Source organism: Convolutriloba macropyga, chromosome 3, assembly GCF_964194025.1.
Source record: "Convolutriloba macropyga chromosome 3, txConMacr16.3, whole genome shotgun sequence".
NCBI classification, from domain to species: domain Eukaryota; kingdom Metazoa; phylum Xenacoelomorpha; order Acoela; family Convolutidae; genus Convolutriloba; species Convolutriloba macropyga.
Genome location: NC_134470.1, coordinates 50,577,009 through 50,592,225, shown reverse-complemented (window position 1 = coordinate 50,592,225; position 15,217 = coordinate 50,577,009). Strand labels below are relative to the sequence as shown.

The 15,217-nt window shown below is 32.3% G+C and overlaps 1 protein-coding gene across 1 annotated transcript in view; it reads right to left on the bottom strand.

The window, feature by feature from the left end:
* Positions 1-5,326, bottom strand: part of LOC142336653 (uncharacterized) — a 39,372-nt gene extending 34,046 nt beyond the window's left edge. Inside the window, exon 1 of the mRNA XM_075385563.1 lies at positions 5,218-5,326. Within this exon, the coding sequence (XP_075241678.1) occupies positions 5,218-5,326 (109 nt within the window). The remainder of the gene's footprint in view (positions 1-5,217) is intronic.
* Positions 5,327-15,217: the final 9,891 nt, after the last annotated feature.

Below are 15,217 nucleotides of genomic sequence, written 5' to 3'. Positions count from 1 at the left end.
CTCACTCACTCACTCACTCACTCACTCACTCACTCACTCACTCACTCACTCTCTTTATCCCTCTTGTTTCATACGAGTACTATACTTCATCTGTTCTTTCACCAAAAGTAACCTGTATTTTTGTTTATAAAAAATTGATTTAACAAGCAAAAGATGAAGAGGGAGCAAAAGCCAGTTCAAGAGTTGCGGTTTATCTAATATAAATGTTTTGCTTCGTTTCAGTGGCAGACTATGATAAATTAAAGATTCAGTAAATCTCATATTCGGAAGCGAGTATTCACAATTAGTATTCTTTCTGATTCATAGATACTTGAATGTTTAAACCTGGTTTCACGTTTGCGTTCTTTAAGGACCTAGTAAATTGCATATCTGAAATGTCTTCTGACAAATTTCTTTAGAGAAAAAACGCCAGAAAAACACGAGAAAATACTTCAATTTATCTGGAGGATCTTAACCAGAGTCTTAACCATTCGGCAATAAAAAGCTGTCCAAAAGGAAGCCTTAATCTTTGGGATAGTTTTGCAATAGTCATTGTACTTCTGATAAAAATTCTCTTCCTTTTTGGGTGCAAAAAGCAACTACTAATGTTTCTGTTTGTCTCAAAAACGAATGAACTTTTTATGTCTTTCTGACGTTTTGTTTCGCTACAATTTAATCTTAGAAAGCTCGATACGAAGTTAATGCTTTATTCTAGTTCTGAAATAGACACTGTGAGTTTTCCCAAAATTTTAGGCTTTTTCATTTATCTGAGTTTTCCCAGTTCAAAATTAAAAAAACTTGAAACGTCATTTACTTTTTCCGAAATTTTTATCTCCAGTTTTTCTTCAAAATTCATAAACAATCATAAACAAAAAAGTCTCCTGAGATATTAATCGATCTATTTTTTTCACCAAATAGTTTTTTTAATTTTTTGATCCAAACTTATCCAGTAGTTTATTTTGTTTGTCTTATACAAGATATGAACCTTTTCGTCGAGCCCAAAATAGTTCATTGGGTTTGCAAATCAGTATACAATTTTTCGAGAAACCATCATTTTTTTATGCGATTAGCACGTAACGAAATACCATATTACATGGGTACGCGTAGCACAGTGAGAGTTCAGACGATTCATTTTCAACAAAAGAATTTTTTTCTGCAAGAAGTCTTCCAAAGTTTCTCTTTTTCTTCTGCATTTTTCATTTTCGTCCTAGAAAAACTTGTAATTATATCTTTTTTACTTGTCTGAAACAATTAATTTACGTTATAGCTTATTATTTCCACACAAAAAAATGGCTCTGGAACATTTTTTATACTCAAAATTTACGATTTGAAAATCTGATATCTTATAAACAATTTTATTTTCACTGCACTTCAGTTTTAATTAAGTTAATATGTAATTACCTATTTAGCTTAATTCTGAAGTAGCATATTGACTGTCCAAGGAACTATATCTTATTTACGTTGTCTGAGTAATGCAGAGATTCAACATAAGAACTCAAAATATCAATCGGTTTTTTCAACCCTACAAAAGTCATCAGCAACCAGAAGAGCATTCTGATTTATCAAGAATTTTTCTCCTCAGTTATATGTTCCTAATTTTTCTATTCAAATGTGTCCAATCTGACGATAATGAACACTATTTTCATTTCTTTTTTTTCTTTTGGATTTTTGTGCATGTCTTTTTGGCCTCTTTTTTAATTATGGGTTTGCAGCTCATCAGATTTTTGTTATAAATACAATCCTACACCTTGCAAAATTATATCCGCAAAGAATTAGATTCCAAATGATTTTCTCTCACGATGCGCGAGAAATGAAAATTTCTCTCTTCAGATTTCACGGCACTTTCAGCGTTAATATTTGAAACAAATGCTTTTTTCCTCTTTTCTATCCCTGTTCTTTTTAATGAATAACTAGGAAATATGTAATTTATTTCTAAAAAATACAAAATATACCATCAAGTGTTCCAAAAAGTTTTTGTTAAATTCTCGTTTTGGTCCTTATTGTAAATTATCTATTATTTTTAACAGAAATCTCCATTTGCTCAAACGAGAACTTTCAGTTGCCTGTGAACAACACGCGGTCTTTTTTTTGATAACATATGTGTTCTTTTGGCAATTGGGGAGAGCTTCCAAAAAGGAGATTAGTGTTTCATTTCTCTGCTAAAGTTCTCACTCTTCCATTCTGCTTTAACAAATTTCGGTTATCTGCACATATTTTTATTTGAGTTAATGCCAAGTCACAGAACTGTAACGCATTTTGATTTCGTTAAACGCGTTTTGCTTTTGTTAAGCCCGCGAACATGAACTGGATTTCACTCCAGCTAGCGCTCCTCAAGTCATCAGTCAGTTTGCTTATTTCAAACATACCCGGCAGATTGCCGGAAAATAGCCGCCGTTGATTCGAATAAGTATGATTGGGATTGAAAGAATAGAAGATATTGAAAAAAAAAAAGATTTTTTTTTAAAAAAAAACATTTTTCAAGACCGATTTATTTTGATGGCATTTCGTAGTTGAACATAACGTACTTCTGTTTCTTAGAGAGAGGCTACAGGGGCTACTATCAATACCAATAAGCATTAGAGATGGTAACTAAGACTTATAGGAACGATGTTCAAATAGCGGGCATCTAAAAAGGGCTTTATGGGTTTATCCCTTTTCTATTTCTGACTTCAATTTTTTATACTGACTCTGTTCATTTTGAATTGCTTTGCTGTGCAACTGATGTTCAAATTCACTTCTAGCAGAATGAGAGAAGAGAGAAACTAGCCTAGAGAAGTCAAAAAGATTTCACGCAAAATGTCGAAAAAGCGGCAAAATGGTAAAGCCAAAAAAGTTCGACAAATTAAAAAAAAAGGAGCGCTATAATAGCCGGCTGAGAAGATGAGGGCGGCTATTAATTAAATCTTGATTAGATCCAACATTTTGCAAACCAATTAGCCACTCAATAAAAATTTCAATTGAGTGTTTGCGGCCTCGGAGTTTCGGAATCCGGAATGTGCAAACGAATAATGTGATTTTTAAAAAGCAATTGTTTTGCAGATTTGTTCATGACAAACAACCGTTTTTCAGAACTTCTCTTGATGTCCATTCATTGAGCAAATTTTGTTCGAAGAATCGAAGACTCGCAGAATCTTTCCTTTGCACCATTTTTTTTAAACAGCAGCGCAAACGGAAGACCGCCAAAACACACGTTTTCTAGTGGTCAGCATAAAAGAAACAAAAGTATAAAAAACAAAAAAGCTACCTTTAAAAGTTTTCAAGAAAATGACCATCAATAAGACTTCGTTAAAACGGTTCTCCATTGTTCATCTGTCCCTCGTTTGGTTTCTGAAAACGCGTCAACAAAATTATTAATTTGCTTTGATATTTCTACCATGCTTGATAAAAAACATATACACTTTCTCCTTCTTTTTTGCAAAGTTTCAAGGATGGAATTTGCTCAATGTCTTTTAAAAAATCGAACCGTCTTTCTCAAAGAATTTTTTTTTCACAAAATTTTATTAACCAAACAAAACGGAAAAAATAATAATTTTATAGATAGCACAAATTTTTTTCGAGCTTTTTATTTATCGTTGCAAGTGTCGCAAATTTTATCTGCCAAGCATCTACAAATAAGACCGCCTTGCGGAGTTTGTTTCTGTTGCTTTCAGTTTGTGACTAGTTTATTAAGAATCCTTTTAATTTTATGATAACTTTAATAGATACTAAAAACAGACTGCCATGTAATTAGATATTTTAACTTCTGTGGTTCTGATTGTGTTGAACCAACGTCCAAGAGTAGGGGGAGAAATTTATATTCTCCATGAAGAAGACAAATCAAAAGGAGGCTGCTAGTGTGCGATGGTACATATTGCTCCGACAGTGCTCATCCCTACTCTTGATTCTATTGTCTACCAGTTGTAAAAGTAAACACGCAAAAGTAAACACTGTAAAAATAGAAACTTTAGGTTTTGTTGTTTTAAAATTTTGATAGATCCCAGAAAAAGGACCGACGTGTACAAAAACAGGTTTAAGACCATTGAGATACAATTTCCTAGTTTCTCTGGAATAGACAATGGAGCAAAGAATACGAGGGGCGTAAATTCATTTCTAATGCACTTTTCCTTATAGACCAAAAAATAGTCATGTAAACGGTTATTTTTACCCAGAAAAATGAGATTTTGAAATCAGCCTGTACTCTATTAAATTGACCTCTGCTCTGACCTATAAGTCTAAATTGGGAACAAAATAATTTTAGGTAATCCAATATGAAAAGTAATGAGGTGGGTCATAAAGTGAGTCATGTTTCTCGAGCACACTTATCAAAAGACTGATCGAACCAAACTGATATCAACTGATAAAAAATTACATTTTCAAAAGAAAACAAAAAATGCTAAAAATGAGATTTTCATTTCTTCGAAAAGATTGCGAAACTTGCAAATTTATTGAGAAAACACGTAGTATCAAAGCAGACAGTCACGATTAAAAAAAGCGAGAAAACAGAAGTTAAATGTGCCGCACGTGAAAAAAGTGCGGTCAAAAACAAAAGTTTTGGATCCAAATCCAGATGTTTTTTTCTGAGAACTACAATGAGACCAATTATAGCCTGATTATCGCCTTAGGGCTTTTAAAATTGAGGTAATTTGAAATTGGCAACATAATCTGTCAAAATTTAACAAAAGGGTGACCAAAAAACATCCCTAAGTGAGAACAAAATCATTCTGAAGAGTATTATGTTCCACGAACCAACCCCCTTCCACATAATGATAATGTGGGGTTGGAGAAAAAAATTGAACTGAAGATAAAGTTCACTCACACAAACTGTATACATCTAAAACATGTTGTCCATTTAACTGTGTCTTGGAAAAAGTTTCGTAGAGCTCAATACGGGTGAAAAATTATACAAACGGTTTCCAGAAAAAGATGCAGAATTTCTCTAAACTTAAGAACAGAAATAGAGTTAAATCTAGAAATAGTTTTAATAGCTCTTTGAACAAAGTTTAAAGACGCTGAATTCTTGAGAAATCTCAGATCTTTTCAGAACTTTCAGCTCACAGCATTCATATGCATTTCGCTGGACTTTGAAACTGCGTGTAAGTTACGTATCTTCTTACGTTGTGTAAGAAATTCGTTGAATTTATGTCACCAATTTACAGATTGGTCTGAAGAAATATAGGAGGAATACTGAAAAGAGCCGACTCCCCGAGAAACAATTTAACTTAAAAAAATCGCACTAACTGCGCGCTCTTGATTATTTACCTGACGAAATCAGTTCACCCGTTACAGTAAGTGTTTTTGTAGCTGACTGCTGCCCATTCAGTACAAATTGCAATTCCAACTGGGAGAAACCTTGTGGTCGTTTCTTCATGTATTTTTCAAGATTGTCGCATACTGCTATCTGATGTGGGAGAATTGGGATCACCCCCCCCCCCCCCGTCCCCCGTGAACAGGTATAAACACATGTAAAGACCAAAGCACTATTTTCAGTAATGTAGATTTGCATTGAGTAAGAAGAGGTTGAACCATCCGTTACAAATAATACCATTATGAATTTTGTAATCTTGCCAATTATAGATTGTATGAGTGTCATATACCACCAGAGAATATGATAATCTATAATTGTATGACTAATGGACACGTTGACAGATTTATTAATTGTGATGTCTATTTCTACCTTTCATTACTCTGGGCAATTATACATTGCTGCAAAACCTAGTCTCCACAGACGGTTATCTTGCAACATTCTTGCCTTGCAAGAGTCTTACAAGATAACCGTATTTTTCAGGGAAACAAATATCAGCACAGCTATGAAAGTTGCCCTCATTGTCAATGAGGACATTTGACTATAATTAGACAATATAGAATGTTCCGGTTTAGGGGAGGGGGCATTGTGTTCCCTGATTTCCGCAGGAGAACTTGAACCGTATTCTTTTCTGTAATCCTGTATTGCTAATCCAATTCGTGCCTAGGGTCAGATTTGGGTTCAAACCCTCAAATTGATTATTCCAAACTAAACGAAGTTTTTCAGTCGGTAACAGTTCAACATCTCTGTGTTCAATTAATGGATGTTTGTGCCTCAAACTTTCAACCACCACCGTTCGAGCTTCGTCCGAAAACATTTCAATGTCGAAACTCATTTCAAATTTGGCCGTCAAATCGTTGTAGTTTGATTCTGCGGAATGTTCTAGAAGGATGGCCAAAGGCGCCATGAAGTATCGGTTGTCAGCTTTGTGTTTAAACACGGTGATGTGGCTATTGAGGAATGGAACGCTTTGTTCTGTTTCCAGACTCACTTCAACATCCCACAGATCAGCTGCAAGGCAATCTTTCAGGAGTAACGAATAACATGCGTATAGTGTGAATCTCCACGCCATTCTGTGGAAGATCTTGTTTAAACACAAATCTGAATTTGTTCCGAATTTTCTTTTAAAATCTGAATAATGATTAATACAAGAATTTTTGTTATCTGACTTTTTGTGCATAAGAACTGGCGGGGTAGAACTGAGACAACTAGGAACTGTTGCCCCCCTCCACTCTATTTTTGGTGCAATACAGACTAACGCCCCAACCAAATGAAACTTGAACTAGACAAGGAGGCTCGTTAATGTGCGTTCACACATGATGTTCCGACCCGCGCTCATCTACATTTTTGACTCATCTGTCTTTTGACTTACATTTTTGCAAAGAGATAATCAAAATAGATGTTTGAGTTTAAAAAAATCGTTCAACAACCAAACTAATAATTGAATTAAATAATGCCATGCCTCATTACAACGAGATCTGCCATTAAAAAGACTACGAGAAAAACAAACAAAACAGCAAAAACAAAAATTTCACGGCAAAAACTCAATATCTTAATTTCAAAAGCACCTAGTAAAAAAGTCAAATTACAATCAGACAAAATCCTAACTACACAAATTTACTTTTTTTCTAACCACACATAAGATTGGATTTTTTCATAATGAGACTAGATAACAAGTCGACAAAAAGAAGAAATAATGAGGCCAAATTCAAAAGCCAATCAACATTTTTTAAACCAAATAATTTCAAAACTCTTAAAGGTAATTAGCTTTCAACGAAATAATTCTTAATAAAATTACTGAAAAGTCATATTGAAACAAATGGGACCTGTTTCTCGTTAGACTAAGCCACAAGAACAGACTAAAGATGCAAAGAAACTCAAAAAATTAGGAACGACAAATTACAAACATTGCGAAAACACAAATTAGTGAAGCCATTATAATCAATAGCTATTATCTGAATATTATGTATTTTTATAATAAATTCTAATTATACTAATTCAGCTAAAACTATACTGAATGAATAAAAAAGTTCAATTAGGCGAAAATTGGAAACCATTGAGGTCTCATATAACGCGATTGTGCTAAACGATGAGAAATAGAAACAAAAATACACCGGTCACATAAGTTTTTAGAAAAACGTGTATTGCCCAACAAACTAAACATCAGTTACGTCACAATATCAACAAACATGTTAAACTTTAAAACACATCGCATCTTATGGGACCTCTTAATGATAAGAATAAGTTACAAATTGACGAAAAGAACAGCGAAAACTAAAAAAAAATGAAAAAATCCTTTAAAATCTTTAATGTATATCAAAAACTTTGAGACTATTCGCAATGAACTGACTGCTTCCGGTAACATCATTCAATCAATCCTCAAAAAAATTAAAGTTTTTAGGACGGGTCAGCATTTAACGGCTACCTAAAGAACAAAAATGTGCAAAAACAGCAAAATCAAAAAAAAATGAGCGCGAAAAGTGTCGAAACCTTTGAAAAATAAATTTTTCAGTAAAAACTATATTTTTTCAATTAATTTTTTAACAGCAACTTCTGTTTATCAATTTAGGGAGTATTCTCTTTTTTAACAATTTGACTCAAATAAATCTACAAACATGAACAAATACATTAGAACCACGAAATTTTTGAGAAAACCCGTAGTATCGACGCCATTAAATTCAATAGCTTTCAACAGAAGCTAATAAAAACGCTAAGTTACGCCTCGATGAGACCCCAAAAATTTTTGTCACTAAAAAAAATCAATAAGTCACTGAATCTGAAAATCAATAATTATGTAGAATCCAATAACTATGATAATCCAAAAATTAGGTCGAAAAGTGCGAGAAGAAAGTGTCAAAGCCATTTAAACCATAAGTTTTTCTCTAGACACTTTATGTATGATCCATAGAACGTAGTTTCTAAGCGAATGCAACTATAAATGTGAGGATAATGTGTTAAGATTCCAAAATGAACCAAAAATAAAAAATATATATTCAAAAATTAAAAAAAAATATGAAAACTCGAGCATCGAAGATATAACACCAACAGTTAAAAGATAAAACCGCTAATTCATTCTGGTTGAAGTAGAAGGTGATCCGGTCACTACTGAGACTGACTTACAGTTGTTCACGGCCAAAACTTTAGGATTGGTTAACTTTCAAAAAAAATTTCGAAAAATTATTTTTAAAGTCGTAACAGCCATTAAATTCAATAGCTTTCAACGGAAGTCAATAAATATGTTCAATTGGAGCTTTTGATTCTTTTGTAGGCCAAAAAAGAAATTTGTCATATATAGGTAATCAATAAGACATCACAATAAGTCTTATGACTATAAAAACAACAACAACAAATACAGGCAAAACAAAAAAAACTCGCGCGAGTAGAATAGCGCGAGAAGAAATTGTCGAAGCCATTTAAACCATAAGCGTTTCTCTGAAAACATTATCCATGATCCCTTGATAGTTTTCTCGAAGCCAATGGGGTATATCAATATCAGGATAATGTGATAAGAATTCAATAAGAATATATCCAAAATGTTTTTTAAAAGTTTTTGATGTCTTGTGACATTGAAGTCATATAACAAATAGTTAGAAAACAAAATCGCTAACCAGACTAATCTTGGTTGCAGATGAAAAGAAGGGGGTCCTGACATTACTGAGACTGATTTACCTTTCATGAAAATAATTTGCGACCAGTTAACGTTTATAAAAAATTATCGAAAAATCATTTTTAAAGTCTTAACAGCCATTAGCTGTCAACTGAAAGCTCTAAACAGGTTTTCCTCATGCTCATTACGAAACTTATTGCACTTTCAGTCAACAAGACTATGCCATTAGACTCCAAAAACTTAGTAAAATTTCAAAAAAATCAAAAATTACATTTAAAATTACGAAAACTCAGAGACGAAGCCGAGCGATTCCTTGAAAACGAATTTTCTTGCTCGTTGGGCTTCATTTGAATGTAAATCGGGTTTGTCATTAACGGAACCTAGATATGAAAGATGACTTGTCTCTAGCTGAACCAAGAAAACAAACAAAACTATGAAAAGTTTTCTAAAAAAAGGGCTCTCAAATAGAATTCGATTTTTTTTATAGTAAACTTCACTATGAGACCAAAACTAGTCTTTTTATCGCCTTTCGTCTGTTAGGCACTCAAAATTGTGTCATTCTGTGGCGTGGAAAGTAATTTTGAATTAATATTTTTATAAAAATGGTCTTAAATTGTAGAAAAATTACACTAAAAGTCATGTAGAACAAAATCATGCCAAATATCCCGTTTTCACACCAAACTTCGATCCTCGATAACTCCTCAAATAAAACGAAATTTAAAAAAATCTTTTCAGTTTCAAACTCTACGCTGAACGAGCTTTTCAATGATATCACTCACATTTCTCTACGAAGAATATATCGATCGGCCAAAATTTTCTCAACAAAAAAAACCCATTTGAGTATATAGTTCCTCCCCCCACAAGTGGGGTCGGAACCATTAACGCAAATTCATCAAAATGGCCTTTTTTGCGTTATTTGGTAGAAAATTTTGTCTCATAATCCATATTTTGTGTTCTGTGGAAAACGAGAGATAAGACAGTGAAGTGTGTTGGACAAATTATCACCATATTGCACAATTAGGCATGTGGTTATGTTTTTCGTAAATTAAATTTATCTATTTGGCGTTGATTTAACTAATACATTTGACTATTTGACTAATCCATCTTCTAAGTCAGTTGTAATTGCGACCCACATCCTATTATTGAAATATAAAAAAGTGAAATAACTGTCTTCATTTCAGCTCTGGGAAATTTCAGAAAGGGAACAACTACAAGAACTTTTTATCATTATTTATATAATTTATAAATGCAAACAGTCTCTCTCTAAAACATTTATTACACTGTGCTGTAGGTGACCTACAGTTAAATGGTTATCTTATAATTGCTGGCACCTGAACAAAATACTAGCAGTAAAATTCCCAACATTAATAGTTAATAGAAATTATAAAAAAATCTTCCATCTTAGGTGCTAATTGGTATATGTGGTATGTATGTATGAATGTTGGTATGATATGTATGAAAAAGTAGCTACTAAATCAATTATGCAAGCTAAACTAGTTTAAACTAAAACTTGGTGTTGTTTTGATATGAGGTACTGTCGCACAATTCCAGGGAACAAGAAAGTTTTCTAATAGAAAATTTTTTACAAACAATAAATGACTAAAATGCCAAACCATAAAAAGAATAAAGACAAAAAAGTAATGTTTTGTTTGAATTTGATCTTAAGTAGCCGAGGGAGAAGTACGTACTAACTGCGAATCATATTTCAAGAACCACGATTGTTCGCAGATATATAATCACTGACCACTTTTAATATAGCGGGATTTTTCAGTAAATAAAGCAGTTTAAAAATTTCTTCTCCAAATGAATTACCAGTGTAATTTAGCCAATACTGATCTAATTTGCCTGTTTTACAATTTTATCGTTTTCAGTTTGCTCTAAAAAATTTGAAAAAGTTAGCAATTTCAACTAAAAATTATTTAAAAAACTTTTTTATAAAAAAAGTTAATATAAATATAATAACTATTATAAATTTTTCGTTGAAATTAACTGCCTGTGGTCTTTCTCTTAAGTAAAAACATAAATTTTTCCTAACGAAAGTTATAATATACAATAACTAAATGCATATTGCTGCTTGTATAACTTTCATCTATTTAGTTTGATATTTCAACATAGTCGACTGACTTTGTTGTTTTGAAAGCGTCTTTGAACAAGACTAATAGCTACTCAAGCAAACTTTAATTAATTGCTTTTCTTATTTTCTAAGGGACGAAGCGTGTGAATACCGCAAACGGTGAATTGCCCTAGTTTCCTGGATGCCGAATCTGAGGGATATTTTTTTTCAGCAATTACTTCGCAAAATGTTCCAATTGGCCTCTTTGTGGAGCTTGATGACAAAGAATTAAAGCAATTCCCAAACAACTTTTTCATAATAGTATTTCATATTGTCAGTCATTTCTACACGTCTTATAGATAGATATATTTTGGAAAAATGATGGCTGCATTGGTCCAGATGGTGCATCCGGATTGGGAGGTGCGTTAGTCTGTACTATGACTTCCAAAAAACAATTGAGCTGAGTTTTTCATCTTTGTTGAACTATTTTTTCAAGGACTCTTCCATTTGGATTCAAATTTGATTAGCAAGCCGCTTACTTCAACTTTTTAATCAACACACTTTTTCCTCCTGATTGACATAATTAGACGTATGGTTGCTCGAGTAAATAATGACTCAATAAAAATTATTCATTTATACGAAAACACCAATTTGACGTACTTTATTAAAAAGTTGTATCTCCAACTGCCTACAGACAAAATGGGATTGATACGCATCGACAATTTTTTGGTTACCGTTTCGTGTATTCAAGGTAACATTTGGATGTTTTTCTCTTTTTTACTGGTTACTTTCGCTGATTTAGATTTTGACTCAGTTTCGTCTTTTACTGTCGCAGTTTTAATAAAATTAAAATTCGATTATCCAAGGTGGGAAAAAATCTTTTCTTCTCTTTCAAACAATAATGTTAACACAAACAAAAGTTGGCTGTCCTTGGCGAAAGAGAAGGCAAATGTCGCGAAAACTTTCATTGTACAAGCTTTTACAGAATAGTTAGTAAACAAGAAACTTCAAAGCATTGATTTTGTTTTCAACTTTGGTCTTTTTTTTGTGTTGAATTTTAAGCAGTATCGATAACACTTTAAATTTTTTCAAATAGATTTCTCTTCGTACATTCTTTCTGGAAAACTTTTCTCAAATCCGCTATTCCTTAAATGTTTCAGATTTTGTTGTTCGCTTCTGCTTGTGACAGTTTTTTTCTGAGGAAAGCTTGGTTTCCTTCCATTTCTAATAGCATTTAATAAAATTGGCCAAAGTTTAATATTGATTAAAAAAACTGAAAAGTCTTTTTAATCACTAGAGGTGTTTAAGTTTTAGGAAAACAGATCAGCGCTGCTAAAGCCGCTAAGGTTGTTACTTCGAGTCATTCCACTTTTCATCGTTTTAATTTTTTTTTGGTTCTTGGAATTCGAATGAAAAAATAGTTCTAGCATCAAGTTGTTGATAATTCAGAGGGAAGTCTAAACGTTAGTTTGTGTTATACTGACGGCAACACGAGCGATTATACAAATTGGTACATTTAAATTCACAATTTTTTTCACAAAAAAGCTAGATTTACCTTTTAAAAGCCGTAATCCCCACATCTCTGTTATTTTTTTCATAAATCTCTCTCATTTCATTTGTATGGTACTAATTATTCAAAAGCAGCAAAAGACAAGCGTACAGGAAATCAATTTCGGAAAGCTGTTAGCCATTTTTAAGATTATTATAAAGATTTGTTTTCTAATCCTACTCAGTAAATCCACAACTTAAATGAACTAGTTTCTCTCATAAGAAAGACTGTAAAAAAAAATTTTCTGCGTTTTTCTAAAAATTAACTCAATTGTCTATTTTCACTTCTACTCGGTAAGTTTCGAAAATCAGAATATATTCTATGGTGATATAGGAACGATTTTCATAAATTGGTCGTTTGTCAATGTCTTTATCCTTATTCATCATATTCCACAAATTAACGGTAATGAATCTGGCTCATAGTGCAATAGGAATCGGTTTTAAAGCTACTTGCCCGTTCTTAAGCAGTAAAAATTTTGCTACACAATAAAAGGATAATGGAAAAACCAGGAAGCTTCTAATTTTGTCTTGATTTGGGTTCTGTATCTGTTCAAAATTTCAACTATTCATTTCTCAATATGCTGCCTGATATGGTCCATGTATAATCTAGCAATGTTCACGTTAAAAATAATTTACCATATACGAAACTATGATTCAATTTTTTTCAATTTATAACCAGGAAGAAAGAGCAACATGGAAAGTGCCTCAGCGCCATAAGTCTGAGGAAATAGCCAAATTGCATTGCATTCAACTCAAGGTAGCACAGAATTTCCTTGACGGTTGCACTTTTCGTCACTTCAAAGCTTGTTTTGCTATTATTGCAATATTACTATTCTTAAGTGCTAATTGGTATATGTGGTATGTATGTATGAATGTTGGTATGATATGTATGAAAAAATAGTTACTAAGTCAATTATGCAAGCTAAACTAGTTTAAACTAAAACTTGGTGATGTTTTGATATGAAGTACTGTCGCACAATTCCAGATTGGAACAAGAAATTTTTCTAATAAAAATTTTTTACAAACAATAAATGACTAAAATGCCAAACCATAATAAGAATAATGACAAAAAAGTAATGTTTTGTTTGAATTTGATCTTAAATAGCCGAGGGAGAAGTACGAACTAACTGCGGATCATATTTCAAGAACCACGATTGTTCGCAGATATAAAATCACTGCGGTATTTTTCAGTAAATAATAAAGCAGTTATAAATATTCTTCTCCAAATGAATTACCAGTATAATTTAACCAATACTCATTTAATTTGCCTGTTTTACAATTTTATCGTTTTCAGATTGCTCTAAAATATTTGAAAAAGTTAGCAATTTCAATACTCATTTAGCAATATAATTTAATATAATTTAATTCAGTTAGCAATATAATTTAACCAATACTCATTTAATTTGCCTGTTTTACAATTTTATCGTTTTCAGATTGCTCTAAAACATTTGAAAAAGTTAGCAATTTCAACTAAAAGTTATTTCAAAAAGATTTTATATAAAGAAAAATAAAATAAATATAAAAACTATTATAATTTTTTTGTTGAAGTTATTTGCATGTGGTTTTTCTCTTAAATAAATATAAATTTTTTCTAACAAAATCTATAATATACAATAATTAAATGCATATTGCGGCATGTATAACTATGAGCTATGGAGTTTGATATTTCAACATGGTCAACTGACTTTGTTGTTTTGAAGGCGTCTTTAAAGTAAGACTAACAGCTGCTCAAGCAAAATCAAATGCTTTTCTTGTTTTCTAAGGGACGAAGCGTGTGAATACCACAAACGGTGAATTGCCCTAGTTTCCTAGATGCCGAATCTGAGGGACAATGTTTTTCATCAATAACTTCGCAAAATGTTCCAATTGGCCTCTTTGTGGAGCTTGATGACAAAGAATTAAAGCAATTCCCAAACAACTTTTTCATAATAGTATTTCATATTGTCAGTCATTTCTACACGTCATATAGATAGATAGATTGTGGAAAAAATGATGGCAGCATTGGTCCAGATGGTGCGTCCCGAATTGGGAGGTGTGCTAGTCTGTACTATGACTTCCAAAAAACTATTGAGCTGAGTTTTTCATCTTTGATGAACTATTATTGCAAGGACTGTTCCCTTTCGATTCAAATTGGATAAGCAAACCGCTTACTTCAACTTTTTAATCAACACACTTTTTCCTCCTGATTCACTTAATTAGACGTATGTTTGCTCGAGTAAATAATGACTCTATGAAAATTATTCATTTATAAGAAAACACCAGTTTGACGTACTTTATTAAAAAATTGTATCACCAACTGCCTCCAGAAATAATGGGATGGATACGCATCGACAATTTTTTGGTTACTGTTTCGTGTATTCAAGGTAACATTTGGATGTTTTTCTCTTTTTTACTGGTTACTTTCGCTGATTTAGATTTTGACTCAGTTTCGTCTTTTACTGTCGCAGTTTTAATAAAATTAAAATTCGATTATCCAAGGTGGGAAAAAATCTTTTCTTCTCTTTCAAACAATAATGTTAACACAAACAAAAGTTGGCTGTCCTTGGCGAAAGAGAAGGCAAATGTCGCGAAAACTTTCATTGTACAAGCTTTTACAGAATATTTAGTAAACAAGAAACTTCAAAGCATTGATTTTGTTTTAAACTTTGGTCTTTTTTCTGTGTTGAATTTTAAGCAGTATCGATAACACTTTAAATTTTTTCAAATAGATTTCTCTTCGTACATTCTTTCTGGAAAACTTTTCTCAAAT